We start from the raw sequence: 16,839 nt of genomic DNA, 5'->3' as shown, positions 1-16,839 counted from the left end.
CCGCACCGACACACAGGAAGCTCTTGGGCCCGACCCTGTCGACCAATAGGACGGCAGGAACCGTCCCCACCACTTTCACTACGCCGAAGCCCGTAGAGGCCAGGTTGGCGGCGGCGTCGCTATGGAAACCCACGCTGCGTAGTAGCGGCGAGGCGTAAGAGAGGAGGTTGGGCTGACCCGTAGTCTGCTGCAGGAACACTAGAGCCACGCCCGTTAGCAACCGCCGGCGCAGGTTAGCCTTGTCGCTGAACAGCTCTCGGAAACCATGCTCCGCTTCCTCCTTAAGCCCCGCCTGGATGCCCCGTAGCTCCTCCTCCACGGTCTCCCTGCTGGCCACGCCCCTCAGACGGACCAGCACCTCCTTGGCCCGCTCCGAGTCGCCCCTGGCGACTAGGAAGCGCGGGCTGGGTGGGAGGAGGACGAGGGCAGCGGCCTGTAGAACGGCTGGCGGGAGGACAAGTCCGAAGGTGTATCTCCACCCATTAGGCAGCGCAGAGAATGCGTAGCTACACCCGAAACCTAGCAATACCCCGACAACCACCATCAGCTCGTACAGCGTCACTAACAACCCGCGGCGCTCCCGTGGCGCAATCTCCGCTATGTACATGCACGCCGCCGTACCCGACAACGCTGTCCCCATGCCGACCACGGCGCGGCCGAGCGATAGCGTGGTGAGCGAGGCCGGGAGCAGTAGTAGCAAGGTGCCCCCAGCCACCAGGCCTCCGGACAGAAGCATGGACCAGCGGCGTCCGTAGCGGTCCAGGCCCCAGCCTCCAGCAATGGAGATCACCAGACAGCCCAGCAGCAGAGACCCCACCAGGAGCTCCTGTTCCCGGCATGACAGAGAGAGGATACCCCTTAGCTGGAGCAGGACCCCGGAGGTCAGGCCTAATTCATAACCCAACATCAAGCCACTGAGAGATGCAGCTATCGCTGCTAGGACAACCAGCCAGGTACAACCTGGAGGGGAGGGGGGGAGAGAGAAAGGAGAAATTAAACAATATTTAATTAAAGAGCAAAAAACATGAGAAAAAAATTATTCAGCAGTCACTATTATTGGGTATAAACATTCTGTTGTGTATCAAAACATCACGTCATTCATTTATATGGTTTATTTAGCCAGGAGAGTCCACTGAGACATGTAAACTCAGCAAAAAAATAAACGTCCCTTTAACACGACCCTGTCTTTCAAAGATAATTCGTAAAAATCCAAATAACTTCACAGATCTTCATTGTAAAGGGTTTAAACACAATTAATGAACATGCACCTGTGGAACGATCGTTAAGACACTAACAGCTTACAGACGGAATGGCAAGTAAGGTCACAGTTATGAAAACTTAGGACACTAAAGAGGCCTTTCTACTGACTCGGAAAAACATCAAAAGAAAGATGCCCAGGGTACCTGCTCATCTGCGTGAACGTGCCTTATGTGGCCAGGGCAATAAATTGCAATGTCCGTACTGTGAGACGCCTAAGACAGCGCTACAGGGAGATGGGACGGACAGCTGATCGTCCTTGCAGTGGCAGACCATGTGTAACAACATCACACCTGCAGGACAGGTACAGGATGGCAACAACAACTGCCCGAGTTACACCAGGAACACACAATCCCTCCATCAGTGCTCAGAGTGTCCGCAATAGACTGAGAGAGACTGGACTGAGGGCTTGTAGGCCTGTTGTAAGGCAGGTCCTCACCAGACATCACCGGCAACAAAGTCGCCTATGGGAACATACCCACTGTCACTGGACCAGACAGGACTGGCAAAAAGTGCTCTTCACTAATGAGTCACGGTTTTGTCTCACCAGGGGTGATGGTCGGATTTGAGTTTATCGTCAAAGGAATGAGCGTTACACCGAGGCCTGTACTCTGGAGTGGGATCGATTTGGAGGTGGAGGGTCCGTCATGGTCTGGGGCGGTGTGTCACAGCATCATCGGACTGAGCTTGTTGTCATTGCAGGCAATCTCAACGCTGTGCATTACAGGGAAGACATCCTCCTCCCTCATGTGGTACCCTTCCGGCAGGCTCATCCTGACATGACCCTCCAGCATGACAACGCCATCAGCCATACTGCTCGTTCTGTGTGTGATTTCCTGCAAGACAGGAATGTCAGTGTTCTGCCATGGCCAGCGAAGAGCCCGGATCTCAATCCCATTGAGCACGCCTGGGACCTGTTGGATCGGAGGGTGAGGGCTAGGGCCATTCCCCCCAGAAATGTTTGGGAACCTGCAGGTGCCTTGGTGGAAGAGTGGGGTAACATCTCACAGCAAGAACTGGCAAATCTGGTGCAGTCCATGAGGAGGAGATGCACTGCAGTACTTAATGCAGCTGGTGGCCACACCAGATACTGACTGTTACTTTTGATTTTGACCCCCCCCCCCCCCTTTGTTCAGGGACACATTATTCAATTTCTGTTAGTCACGTGTCTGTGGAACTTGTTCAGTTTATGTCTCAGTTGTTGAATCTTATTATGTTCATACAAATATTTACACATGTTAAGTTTGCTGAAAATAAACGCAGTTGACAGTGAGAGGATGTTTCTTTTTTTTCAGAGTTTATATGGCTTATTTATCCAGGAGAGTCTGCTGAGACAGGGTTTTTCAAACATTCATATGGATATGCATAGCTCAGGGCTACAACTGAGGACAGGTTTGAAACATCTGGGGTCCTGAGGAGAGGTTTGTCATGTCTGGGGATCCTGAGGAGAGGTTTGACGTGTCTGGGGGTCCTGAGGAGAGGTTTGAGATCTCTGGAGGTCCTGAGGAGAGGTTTGAAACATCTGGGGGTCCTGAGGAGAGGTTTGACATGTCTGGGGTCCTGAGGAGAGGTTTGAGATGTCTGGGGTCCTGAGGAGAGATTTGAGATGTCTGGAGGTCCTGAGGAGAGGTGTGACATGTCTGGGGTCCTGAGGAGAGGTTTGACACGTCTGGGGTCCTGAGGAGAGGTTTGACACGTCTGGGGTCCTGAGGAGAGGTTTGACACGTCTGGGGTCACCGAGGAGAGGTTTGACACGTCTGGGGTCCCAGAGGAGAGGTTTGACACGTCTGGGGTCCTGAGGAGAGGTTTGATACGTCTGGGGTCCTGAGGAGAGGTTTGAGATGTCTGGGGTCCTGAGGAGAGGTTTGACACGTCTGGGGTCCTGAGGAGAGGTTTGACACGTCTGGGGTCCTGAGGAGAGGTTTGACGTGTCTGGAGGTCCTGAGGAGAGGTTTGAGATGTCTGGGATCCTGAGGAGAGGTTTGACGTGTCTGGAGGTCCTGAGGAGAGGTTTGTCATGTCTGGGATCCTGAGGAGAGGTTTGTCATGTCTGGGGTCCTGAGGAGAGGTTTGTCATGTCTGGGGTCCTGAGGAGAGGTTTGTCATGTCTGGGGTCCTGAGGAGAGGTTTGACGTGTCTGGGGGTCCAGAGGAGAGGTTTGACGTGTCTGGGGTCCTGAGGAGAGGTTTGACGTGTCTGGGGGTCCTGAGGAGAGGTTTGACACGTCTGGAGGTCCTGAGGAGAGGTTTGACACGTCTGGGGGTCCTGAGGAGAGGTTTGACGTGTCTGGGGTCCTGAGGAGAGGTTTGACGTGTCTGGGGGTCCTGAGGAGAGGTTTGACACATCTGGAGGTCCTGAGGAGAGGTTTGACACGTCTGGGGGTCCTGAGGAGAGATTTGACGTGTCTGGGGTCCTGAGGAGAGGTTTGTCATGTCTGGGGTCCTGAGGAGAGGTTTGTCATGTCTGGGGTCCTGAGGAGAGGTTTGACGTGTCTGGGGGTCCAGAGGAGAGGTTTGACACGTCTGGGGTCCTGAGGAGAGGTGTGACATGTCTGGGGTCCTGAGGAGAGGTTTTAGATGTCTGGGGTCCTGAGGAGAGGTTTGTCATATCTGGGGTCACCGAGGACAGGTTTGACACATCTGGGGTCACCGAGGACAGGTTTGACACGTCTGGGGTCACCGAGGACAGGTTTGTCATGTCTGGGGTCACGGAGGACAGGTTTGACATGTCTGGGGTCACCGAGGAGAGGTTTGACACGTCTGGGGTCACCGAGGACAGGTTTGTCATGTCTGGGGTCACCGAGGACAGGTTTGACATGTCTGGGGTCACCGAGGACAGGTTTGACACATCTGGGGTCACCGAGGACAGGTTTGACACGTCTGGGGTCACCGAGGACAGGTTTGTCATGTCTGGGGTCACCGAGGGCAGGTTTGACACGGCTTGCAAAAGGGTATTCTGGTACATTCCTCTTCATGTGTTAATTCATGGTAAAATTCCCCTCCCCAAATTCCTGGACTAAAGCCGTCTTACCGACACAGTAGGGGAAGGTTTAACTGGCCATAAGTACACACACACACAATAGAAGGGTTAACAGGCCATAGGTAAACACACAGACTAATACCACTGTTCCAAGACCTAGCAATTCAGCTCTTCCTGGAAGTGGAAATGTTGTGTGTGTGTGTGTGTGTGTGTGTGTGTGTGTGTGTGTGTGTGTGTGTGTGTGTGTGTGTGTGTGTGTGTGTGTGTGTGTGTGTGTGTGTGTGTGTGTGTGTGTGTGTGGTGTGATAGCACTATCACCTGTGCCAGGCAGGGCGAGAGAACACCGGATAACACGCTAACTGATACACAACACACACTCCCTGATATGGTTACACACACACACACACACACACACACACACACACACACACACACGTTCGTTATAAGGATCGGACCAAGGCGCAGCGTGGTATGCGTACATTCTTATTTATTTAAAGAATGAATACTGAACAAAACTAACAAAACAAAACGTGAAGCTATACAAACGAGTGCTGACAGGCAACTACACATAGACAAGATCCCACAACAGAAAGTGAGAAACAGGGCTGCCTAAATATGATCCCCAATCAGAGACAACGATAAACAGCTGTCTCTGATTGGGAACCATATCAGGCCAACATAGAAATACAAAACCCCTAGACCTACAACAACCCTAGACATACAACAACCCTAGACATACAACACCCCTAGACCTACAACACCCCTAGACATACAACAACCCTAGACATACAAAACCCTAGACAAACAACAACCCTATACCTACAACACCCCTAGACCTACAACAACCCTAGACATACAAAACCCCTAGACATACAAAACCCTAGACCTACAACACCCCTAGACCTACAACAACCCTAGACATACAAAACCCTAGACAAACAACAACCCTATACCTACAACACCCCTAGACCTACAACACCCCTAGACCTACAACACCCCTAGACCTACAACACCCCTAGCCCTACAACACCCCTAGACCTACAACACCCCTAGACCTACAACACCCCTTCACCTACAACAACCATAGACATACAACAACCATAGACATACAACAACCCTAGACCTACAACACCCCTAGACCTACAACAACCCCTTCACCTACAACACCCCTTCACCTACAACACCCCTTCACCTACAACACCCCTAGACCTACAACACCCCTTCACCTACAACACCCCTTCACCTACAACACCCCTTCACCTACAACACCCCTTCACCTACAACACCCCTTCACCTACAACACCCCTAGACCTACAACACCCTAGACCTACAACACCCCTAGACCTACAACACCCCTTCACCTACAACACCCCTAGACCTACAACACCCTAGACCTACAACACCCCTAGACCTACAACACCCCTAGACCTACAACACCCCTTCACCTACAACACCCCTAGACCTACACCACCCCTTCACCTACAACACCCCTTCACCTACAACACCCCTTCACCTACAACAACCCTTCACCTACAACACCCCTTCACCTACAACACCCCTAGACCTACAACACCCCTTCACCTACAACAACCATAGACATACAAAACCCCTAGACATACAACACTAGAGTACCCACCCTAGTCACACCCTGACCTAACCAAAATATATAGAAAACAGAGATATCTAATGTCAGGGCGTGACACACACACTGAGGAGAGGTTTGGGAAACTGTTGTTCTTACCATAGAAACCACATAGTGATATTTATGTGTATTTATTTTGTTAATCAAACTCCATAGTTTAGCATGGTTTTGTTATACAGTGCCTTCAGAAAGTGCTTTACACCCCTTGGATTTTCCCACATTTTGTTGACAAGTGGGATTAAAATGGATTAAATTGTTATTTTTCATCAACAGTCTCCACAAAATATTCACACCCCTGAGTCAATACATGTTAGAATCACCTTTGGCAGTGATTACAGCTGTGAGTCTTTCTGGGTAAGTCTCTAAGAGGGATTACAGCTGTGAGTCTTTCTGGGTAAGTCTCTAAGAGCGATTACAGTCGTGAGTCTTTCTGGGTAAGTCTCTAAGAGCGATTACAGTCGTGAGTCTTTCTGGGTAAGTCTCTAAGAGTGATTACAGCTGTGAGTCTTTCTGGGTAAGTCTCTAAGAGTGATTACAGCTGTGAGTCTTTCTGGGTAAGTCTCTAAGAGTGATTACAGCTGTGAGTCTTTCTGTGTAAGTCTCTAAGAGTGATTACAGCCGTGAGTGTTTCTGGGTAAGTCTCTAAGAGTGATTACAGCTGTGAGTCTTTCTGGGTAAGTCTCTAAGAGTGATTACAGCTGTGAGTCTTTCTGGGTAAGTCTCTAAGAGTGATTACAGCCGTGAGTCTTTCTGGGTAAGTCTCTAAGAGGGATTACAGCTGTGAGTCTTTCTGGGTAAGTCTCTAAGAGCGATTACAGTCGTGAGTCTTTCTGGGTAAGTCTCTAAGAGCGATTACAGTCGTGAGTCTTTCTGGGTAAGTCTCTAAGAGTGATTACAGCTGTGAGTCTTTCTGGGTAAGTCTCTAAGAGTGATTACAGCTGTGAGTCTTTCTGGGTAAGTCTCTAAGAGTGATTACAGCTGTGAGTCTTTCTGTGTAAGTCTCTAAGAGTGATTACAGCCGTGAGTGTTTCTGGGTAAGTCTCTAAGAGTGATTACAGCTGTGAGTCTTTCTGGGTAAGTCTCTAAGAGTGATTACAGCTGTGAGTCTTTCTGGGTAAGTCTCTAAGAGTGATTACAGCCGTGAGTCTTTCTGGGTAAGTCTCTAAGAGTGATTACAGCTGTGAGTCTTTCTGGGTAAGTCTCTAAGAGTGATTACAGCTGTGAGTCTTTCTGGGTAAGTCTCTAAGAGTGATTACAGCTGTGAGTGTTTCTGGGTAAGTCTCTAAGAGCTTTGCACACCTGGACTGTACAATATTTGCACATTATAAGTTTTTCAATTCTTCAAGCTCTGCCAAGTTGGTTGTTGATCATTGCTAGACAACCATTTTGAAGTCTTGTCATAGATTTTCAAGATGATTTAAGTCAAAACTGTAAGCTGCCACTAAGGAATAGTTAATGTTGTCTTGGTAAGCAACTCCAGTGTAGATTTGGCCTTGTGTTTTAGGTTATTGTCCTGCTGAAAGGTGAACTGATCTCCCAGTGTCTGGTGGATATCAGACTGAACCAGGTTTTCCTCTAGGATTTGGCCTTGTGTTTTAGGTTATTGTCCTGCTGAAAGGGGAATTCATCTCCCAGTGTCTGTTGGAAAGCAGACCGAACCAGGTTTTCCTCGAGGACTTAACCTGTTCTTAGCTCCATTCTATTTCTTTGTATTACTTTAGTGCCCGTGTTGCAAACAAAAATATTTTGGAATATATTTATTCTGTACAGTCTTCCTACTTTTCACTCTGTCATTTAGGTTAGTATTGTGGAGTAACTACAATGTTGTTGATCCATCCTCAGTGTTCTCCTATCACAGCCATTAAACTCTGTAACTGTTTTAAAGTCCCCATTGGCCTCATGGTGAAATCCCTGAGAGGTTTCCTTCCTGTATCTTTGTAGTGACTGGGTGTATTGATACACCATCCAAAGTGTAATGAATAACTTCACCATGCTCAAAGGGATATTCAATGTCTGTTTTTTAAATTTATTTAGTATCTACCAATAGGTGCCCTTCTTTGCGAGGCATTGGAAAACCTCCCTGGTCTTTGTGGTTGAATCTGTGTTGTGCAATTCAATTCTCGACTGAGAGACCTTACAGATAATTGTAAGTGTTGGAGTACAGAGATGAGTTAGTCATTCAAAAATAATGTTAAACACTTATTATTGCACACAGAGTGAGTCCAGGCAACTTAATATGTGACTTATTAAGCTTTTTTTTTTTACTTCTGAACTTATTAAGGCTTGACATAACAAAGGGGTTGAATACTTACTGACTCAAAACATTTCAGCTTTTTATTTTTTGTTAATTTGTAGAAATTCATTTAAAAATGTGACATGATGGGGTGTGGTGTGTAGGCCCGTACCACAACATTCAGCCTGTAACAAACAACAACAACAACATGTGAAAAAATGAACAGGTGTGAATACTTTCTGAAGGCACTGGCTGTGTGTCCCAAATGGCACCCTATTCCCTAATAGTGCACTACTTTAGACCAGGGCCCTATGGCACCCTATTCCCTATATAGAGCACTACTTTAGACCAGGGCTCTATGGCACCCTATTCCCTATATATAGTACACTACTTTAGACCAGGGCTCTATGGCACCCTATTCCCTATGTATAGTGCACTACTTTAGACCAGGGCTCTATGGCACCCTATTCCCTATATAGTGCACTACTTTAGACAAGGGCTCTATGGCACCCTATTCCCTATATAGTGCACTACTTTAGACCAGGGCTCTATGGCACCCTATTCCCTATGTATAGTGCACTACTTTAGACAAGGGCTCTATGGCACCCTATTCCCTATATAGTGCACTACTTTAGACCAGGGCTCTATGGCACCCTATTCCCTATTTATAGTGCACTACTTTAACCGTGTGTCAAATCAAATGTTATTTGTCACATGTGCTGAATACAACAGGTGTAGTAGACCTCACAGTGAAATGCTGAATACAACAGGTGTAGTAGACCTTACAGTGAAATGCTGAATACAACAGGTGTAGTAGACCTTACAGTGAAATGCTGAATACAACAGGTGTAGTAGACCTTACAGTGAAATGCTGAATACAACAGGTGTAGTAGACCTTACAGTGAAATGCTGAATACAACAGGTGTAGTAGACCTTACAGTGAAATGCTGAATACAACAGGTGTAGTAGACCTTACAGTGAAATGCTGAATACAACAGGTGTAGTAGACCTCACAGTGAAATGCAGAATACAACAGGTGTAGTAGACCTTACAGACCTTACAGTGAAATGCTGAATACAACAGGTGTAGTAGACCTCACAGTGAAATGCTGAATACAACAGGTGTAGTAGACCTTACAGTGAAATGCTGAATACAACAGGTGTAGTAGACCTTACAGTGAAATGCTGAATACAACAGGTGTAGTAGACCTCACAGTGAAATGCTGAATACAACAGGTGTAGTAGACCTCACAGTGAAATGCTGAATACAACAGGTGTAGTGTAGACCTCACAGTGAAATGCTGAATACAACAGGTGTAGTAGACCTTACAGTGAAATGCTGAATACAACAGGTGTAGTAGACCTTACAGTGAAATGCTGAATACAACAGGTGTAGTAGACCTCACAGTGAAATGCTGAATACAACAGGTGTAGTAGACCTTACAGTGAAATGCTGAATACAACAGGTGTAGTAGACCTCACAGTGAAATGCTGAATACAACAGGTGTAGTAGACCTCACAGTGAAATGCTGAATACAACAGGTGTAGTAGACCTCACAGTGAAATGCTGAATACAACAGGTGTAGTAGACCTCACAGTGAAATGCTGAATACAACAGGTGTAGTAGACCTCACAGTGAAATGCTGAATACAACAGGTGTAGTAGACCTCACAGTGAAATGCTGAATACAACAGGTGTAGTAGACCTCACAGTGAAATGCTGAATACAACAGGTGTAGTAGACCTCACAGTGAAATGCTGAATACAACAGGTGTAGTATACCTTACAGTGAAATGCTGAATACAACAGGTGTAGTATACCTTACAGTGAAATGCTGAATACAACAGGTGTAGTAGACCTCACAGTGAAATGCTGAATACAACAGGTGTAGTAGACCTTACAGTGAAATGCTGAACACAACAGGTGTAGTAGACCTCACAGTGAAATGCTGAATACAACAGGTGTAGTAGACCTTACAGTGAAATGCTGAATACAACAGGTGTAGTAGACCTCACAGTGAAATGCTGAATACAACAAGTGTAGTAGACCTCACAGTGAAATGCTGAATACAACAGGTGTAGTAGACCTTACAGTGAAATGCTGAACACAACAGGTGTAGTAGACCTCACAGTGAAATGCTGAATACAACAGGTGTAGTAGACCTTACAGTGAAATGCTGAATACAACAGGTGTAGTAGACCTTACAGTGAAATGCTGAATACAACAAGTGTAGTAGACCTCACAGTGAAATGCTGAATACAACAGGTGTAGTAGACCTCACAGTGACATGCTGAATACAACAGGTGTAGTAGACCTCACAGTGAAATGCTGAATACAACAGGTGTAGTAGACCTCACAGTGAAATGCTGAATACAACAGGTGTAGTAGACCTTACAGTGAAATGCTGAATACAACAGGTGTAGTAGACCTTACAGTGAAATGCTGAATACAACAGGTGTAGTAGACCTCACAGTGAAATGCTGAATACAACAGGTGTAGTAGACCTCACAGTGAAATGCTGAATACAACAGGTGTAGTAGACCTTACAGTGAAATGCTGAATACAACAGGTGTAGTAGACCTCACAGTGAAATGCTGAATACAACAGGTGTAGTAGACCTTACAGTGAAATGCTGAATACAACAGGTGTAGTAGACCTCACAGTGAAATGCTGAATACAACAGGTGTAGTAGACCTTACAGTGAAATGCTGAATACAACAGGTGTAGTAGACCTCACAGTGAAATGCTGAATACAACAGGTGTAGTAGACCTCACAGTGAAATGCTGAATACAACAGGTGTAGTAGACCTCACAGTGAAATGCTGAATACAACAGGTGTAGTAGACCTCACAGTGAAATGCTGAATACAACAGGTGTAGTAGACCTCACAGTGAAATGCTGAATACAACAGGTGTAGTAGACCTCACAGTGAAATGCTGAATACAACAGGTGTAGTAGACCTCACAGTGAAATGCTGAATACAACAGGTGTAGTAGACCTCACAGTGAAATGCTGAATACAACAGGTGTAGTAGACCTTACAGTGAAGTGCTGAATACAACAGGTGTAGACCTCACAGTGAAATGCTGAATACAACAGGTGTAGTAGACCTCACAGTGAAATGCTGAATACAACAGGTGTAGTAGACCTTACAGTGAAATGCTGAATACAACAGGTGTAGTAGACCTTACAGTGAAATGCTGAATACAACAGGTGTAGTAGACCTCACAGTGAAATGCTGAATACAACAGGTGTAGTAGACCTCACAGTGAAATGCTGAATACAACAGGTGTAGTAGACCTCACAGTGAAATGCTGAATACAACAGGTGTAGTAGACCTCACAGTGAAATGCTGAATACAACAGGTGTAGTAGACCTCACAGTGAAATGCTGAATACAACAGGTGTAGTAGACCTCACAGTGAAATGCTGAATACAACAGGTGTAGTAGACCTTACAGTGAAGTGCTGAATACAACAGGTGTAGACCTCACAGTGAAATGCTGAATACAACAGGTGTAGTAGACCTCACAGTGAAATGCTGAATACAACAGGTGTAGTAGACCTTACAGTGAAATGCTGAATACAACAGGTGTAGTAGACCTCACAGTGAAATGCTGAATACAACAGGTGTAGTAGACCTCACAGTGAAATGCTGAATACAACAGGTGTAGTAGACCTTACAGTGAAATGCTGAATACAACAGGTATAGTAGACCTCACAGTGAAATGCTGAATACAACAGGTGTAGTAGACCTTACAGTGAAATGCTGAATACAACAGGTGTAGTAGACCTCACAGTGAAATGCTGAATACAACAGGTGTAGTAGACCTTACAGTGAAATGCTGAATACAACAGGTGTAGTAGACCTTACAGTGAAATGCTGAATACAACAGGTGTAGTAGACCTCACAGTGAAATGCTGAATACAACAGGTGTAGTAGACCTCACAGTGAAATGCTGAATACAACAGGTGTAGTAGACCTCACAGTGAAATGCTGACTACAACAGGTGTAGTAGACCTCACAGTGAAATGCTGAATACAACAGGTGTAGTAGACCTCACAGTGAAATGCTGAACACAACAGGTGTAGTAGACCTTACAGTGAAATGCTGAATACAACAGGTGTAGACCTCACAGTGAAATGCTGAATACAACAGGTGTAGTAGACCTCACAGTGAAATGCTGAACACAACAGGTGTAGTAGACCTTACAGTGAAATGCTTACTTACAAGTGCTTAACCAACAATGCAGTTTTAAGAATAAATACGTGTGAAGTAAAAAATCTAAAATAAAAGTAACAAATAATTAAAGTGCAGCAGGAAAATAACAATAGCGAGGCTATTGGTTAGTTGAGGTAATATGAGGTAATATGTACGTGTTTGTTTGTATGTGTGTGTGTGTGTGTGTGTGTGTGTGTGTGTGTGTGTGTGTGTGTGTGTGTGTGTGTGTGTGTGTGTGTGTGTGTGTGTGTGTGTGTGTGTGTGTGTGTGTGTGTGTGTGTGCGACTCAGTACCTGTGGTGTTAGGTGGGGCTGCCTTCAGGCGGACATTAATTCCCAGAGTTCCGAGGTGGGACGGGTCAGAGGTCATGCTCTGTGTCTCTGTGGCGACAGGGGCGGTGGGAGGGGACATCTCAGCTGGGGGATTCATCACCTCCTACTGAGTCTGGGGAGGGAGGAAGGGGGGAGAGAGGAGAGGAGGATGAACATATAACATCATCATCATCATCAACAGACAGATGGACGTCACGCTGCAGAACCACTTCCCCCACGTTTCCCGCCCTCCTCAAGAGTTCCAACCATTGCGCCGCCGAAAAAGGCCTTCAATTACGCAAGGGGTGTCCCTTCAGGCTGAGTATTGAGTTTCAGAAATCAGGCACAACGTTTTATTTTGACACCATTCTGTGCAGACATGAGGCCGACGACCATCTATTCTGCTGGCAATCATATTTATAGAACTGTAGTCTTCAGGCTGAAGAAGACGATTACGAGCATTTAACTATATACAGTGGCTTCAAGAAAGTATTCAGACCCTCTTGACTTATTCCACATTGTGTTGTGTTACAGCCTGAATTCAAAATGGATTCTACACACAATACCCCATCATGACATCACAATACCCCATAATGACATCACAATACCCCATAATAACAAAGTGTAAACATGTTCCTAGAATTATTGAAAATTAAATACAGAAATATCTCATTTACATACGTAAATGACGTGACATCAGTCAAAACACCTCGAAACAAGACATGGTATCAAGAACAAGATCAAATGAGCTGAAACGAGCCACTTACGATTCACCACATGGCAGTTTGTTGTCGTTGCTGCTAGTTATCGGGGCCATCCAGGACAACACACAGCCTTCGGGCCATCCAGAACAACACACAGCCTTCGGGCCATCCAGAACAACACACAGCCTTCGGGCCATCCAGAACAACACACAGCCTTCGGGCCATCCAGAACAACACACAGCCTTCGGGCCATCCAGAACAACACACAGCCTTCGGGCCATCCAGAACAACACACAGCCTTCGGGCCATCCAGAACAACACACAGCCTTCGGGCCATCCAGAACAACACACAGCCTTCGGGCCATCCAGAACAACACACAGCCTTCGGGCCATCCAGAACAACACACAGCCTTCGGGCCACCCAGAACAACACACAACCTTCGGGCCATCCAAAACAACACACAACCTTCGTGCCATCCAGAACAACACACAACCTTCGGGCCATCCAGAACAACACACAGCCTTCTGCACCCATCTTTTTCCTGACATTGTCAGCTATCCCATCTACAGGGAATATTTATATATAGGTTATAGGATGTTATTATAGGTTATAGGATGGTTATTATAGGTTATAGGATGGTTATTATAGGTTATAGGATGGTTATTATAGGTTATAGGATGGTTGTTATAGGTTACAGGATGTTATTATAGGTTATAGGATGGTTATTATAGGTTATAGGATGGTTATTATAGGTTATAGGATGTTATTATAGGTTATAGGATGGTTATTATAGGTTATATGATGGTTATAATAGGTTATAGGATGGTTATTATAGGTTATAGGATGATATTATAGGTTATAGGATGGTTATTATAGGTTATAGGATGGTTATTATAGGTTATAGGATGTTATAAAAGGTTATAGGGTGGTTATTATATGTTATAGGATGGTTATAATAGGTTATAGGTTGGTTATTATAGGTTATAGGATGGTTATAATAGGTTATAGGATGTTATTATAGGTTATAGGGTGGTTATTATAGGTTATAGGATGGTTATTTGAGGCTGACTAGAGACGGCCTTGATCGCACTTCATTTTCTCCCATCTAAATCTCCTTTTTGCATGTTGTCTGTATACTGCATTTCAGCGGTTAACTGCAAATGTGTACAACATCAAATAAATCACAACAGAAAATGTGTCTAACGGGTTATAGACCGGCCGGTAATGACGGTTATATTTACAGTATAAGCTGGTAATAGCCAGTACCTCTCCACAGAATAAACCTGAATGGTTGGCGCTGTTAATGCAGGTTTTTCCTCCAGCTAAAGTTCCACAATAAAATCCACGACACTAGTATTTGTGTAAAGTCTTTCGAATTGTAATCTGTGGGTGTCACTGAGTAGGCTGGAAAAAAATAAAATAAAAAAAATATATAAAATATATAAAATAAATAGGTTAGGGTTCTATGGCACCCTATTCCCTATTTATAGTGCACTACTTTAACCGTGGGGTATTGTGATGTCATGATGGGGTATTAAATAGGTGGAACTTAATTGGAAAACATGTGATGTGTTTCCGTTCACCGGCTTAATATTTATATGGTGCGACTGAATTAATAAGAACTGACCAGATTTTTAAAAAACTCACTCACAAAAAGTACCAGACTCATACTTATCCACCACACATTAGCCTGTTCTAGGTTCTGTAGGCTTCAATATCATTCTCAAAGCAAAGCCAACAGATGTCTTGACTAACGTGACGGTACAGTTACTTCAAAGCAGAACAAGACTCCTCTCACCCTTCGATTTCCTGTTAGAAGTGCTAAAAATTGAATCTCTCATTATAAATACAGTATGAAAGACCAAAGTTATAGTTCATGTGGGAGAAAACAAAAAAGCATGGTAGCTTGAGGGGGAGGACCCAAGATCCATAGGTAAGGTTGTACATTGCAATATGAATGTATGAATCCGCACAATAGACTGAATTGTGAGGTGATTTCCCACGGTTAAAGTCCCGCAATAAGAGCTACTACGGTAATATTTGTAAGGCTGTATATTGCAATATAAGTATGTCCCCATTGCAATTCTGAAGTTTAGACATCCAGTGTGATTTCAACAAAAAAAATGTTTTGTGTCAAATTAACTAATTATTGTATTTTGTTGCATTTATATAATACCATTCCAACATTGTTTAGTATTACCAAGTACAATTGTGGCATGATTACACAATTTATCAGTTCGCATTAGTTCCAAAGGGGGACTTATTTTGTTTTACGGCGAAACGCGGATTCCACTATTGTTGCTCAAGCTAATGTTGTTTACAACACACTGGTCTCTACTCTAGTCTACTTTACCTCTTACTGGTCTGTCTGGGCGGGCAACATACTCAAGATTGCCTTCAAAAGAAACTAACCGGGCCAGTGCGTAACTTCGGCCGCATTGTTGACAAGACGTTCCACATAACTTTTGAATAGGATAGACCAAGAGTAAACTAGTACAGTAGTCCCGTTCCAAAACATTAGGCTTACCCTGGACTAAACGTCTTGACTCGGGATGACATCAAATCTAATTGTATTCGTCACATGCTTCGTAAACAACAGGTGTAGTAGACTAACAGTGAAACGCTTACTTACGGGCTCTACCCAGCAACGCAGAGAGAAACAACATAGAGAAATGATAGAATAGTAATAACACGTAATAATACAATAAGTAATGAGTAATGATAACGTAGATATATACACGTGGTACCAGTACCGAGTCGATGTGCAAGGGTACGAACGAATTGAGGTATTGATTCATATCTGAATCTGATGATTGATTGATTCGCAGTATTCATCACTTACCGGATCAACATAGAGCGCTTTGGATGCTATCTAAACCCGTCCATTTGTAGCAGTAATTCTTCTCATTTTGAAATAATAGTAAATTAGTAGTGTTTTTTAAAACAACTCCGCTCGTCCTCCAGTTGGTACAGTACACGTTACTTGTTTTTGACCAGAGGTGCTCGGCAAGATCCGCCTACATGTTTATAACACACCAATAGAAAAACTGCAGGCCTGTCCTTGGATTTCTGTACAAGCCCAAATAACGTCCCACTGGGCATAAACTTGTTGAACCAACGTTGTTGGCACGTCATAAAAAAAAAAACGATTCTATGTGATGACGAAAATGTATTGGATTTGCAAAAAAGTTATCGCGGTAAACGAATTGTCTTTTTTTTTTACCCAATTTTTAAAAATCTAAATCCAATTATCTGGTGCCATGTTTTGTTGATTTCAGGTTGTTGATAACTCAACTCAACCAAATATAAAGACGAAACTATAAGTTTTAATGATATCTTTGCCCGATGGGATAGGCCTACAGTGACGTGGTGCGGTAAAACTGTGTCGAAAAACAAGTGAATGGTCGGACTTCTTATTGTGTCATTATAAACCCATCTTCCTTTGAATGCCAGTCCACAAAATCACAGCTGTGTAGAACACAACAAGGGATCCGA

General features: G+C 44.7%; 1 protein-coding gene across 2 annotated transcripts in view; it reads right to left on the bottom strand.

Annotated features, from left to right (window-relative positions):
* slc2a12 (solute carrier family 2 member 12) overlaps positions 1-16,447 on the bottom strand; it is a 33,376-nt gene extending 16,929 nt beyond the window's left edge. The window contains exons 1-3 of one of the 2 annotated variants that reach the window (XM_071412422.1): positions 16,187-16,447; positions 12,622-12,772; positions 1-960 (exon numbers count right to left, since the gene is read on the bottom strand). The exon at positions 1-960 is cut by the window's left edge and continues 339 nt beyond it. In XM_071412422.1, coding sequence (XP_071268523.1) covers positions 1-960; positions 12,622-12,757 — 1,096 coding nt within the window. In that variant the 5' untranslated portion in view covers positions 12,758-12,772; positions 16,187-16,447. The remainder of the gene's footprint in view (positions 961-12,621; positions 12,773-16,186) is intronic. The other variant, XM_071412421.1, reaches the window with a different exon arrangement.
* Between the last annotated feature and the right edge of the window lie 392 nt (positions 16,448-16,839).

This window comes from Salvelinus alpinus, chromosome 8 (genome assembly GCF_045679555.1).
Source record: "Salvelinus alpinus chromosome 8, SLU_Salpinus.1, whole genome shotgun sequence".
Classification (NCBI taxonomy): Eukaryota; Metazoa; Chordata; class Actinopteri; order Salmoniformes; family Salmonidae; genus Salvelinus; species Salvelinus alpinus.
Note: the sequence above shows the minus strand (reverse complement) of the source record. Positions and strands in the feature narration are given on the sequence as shown.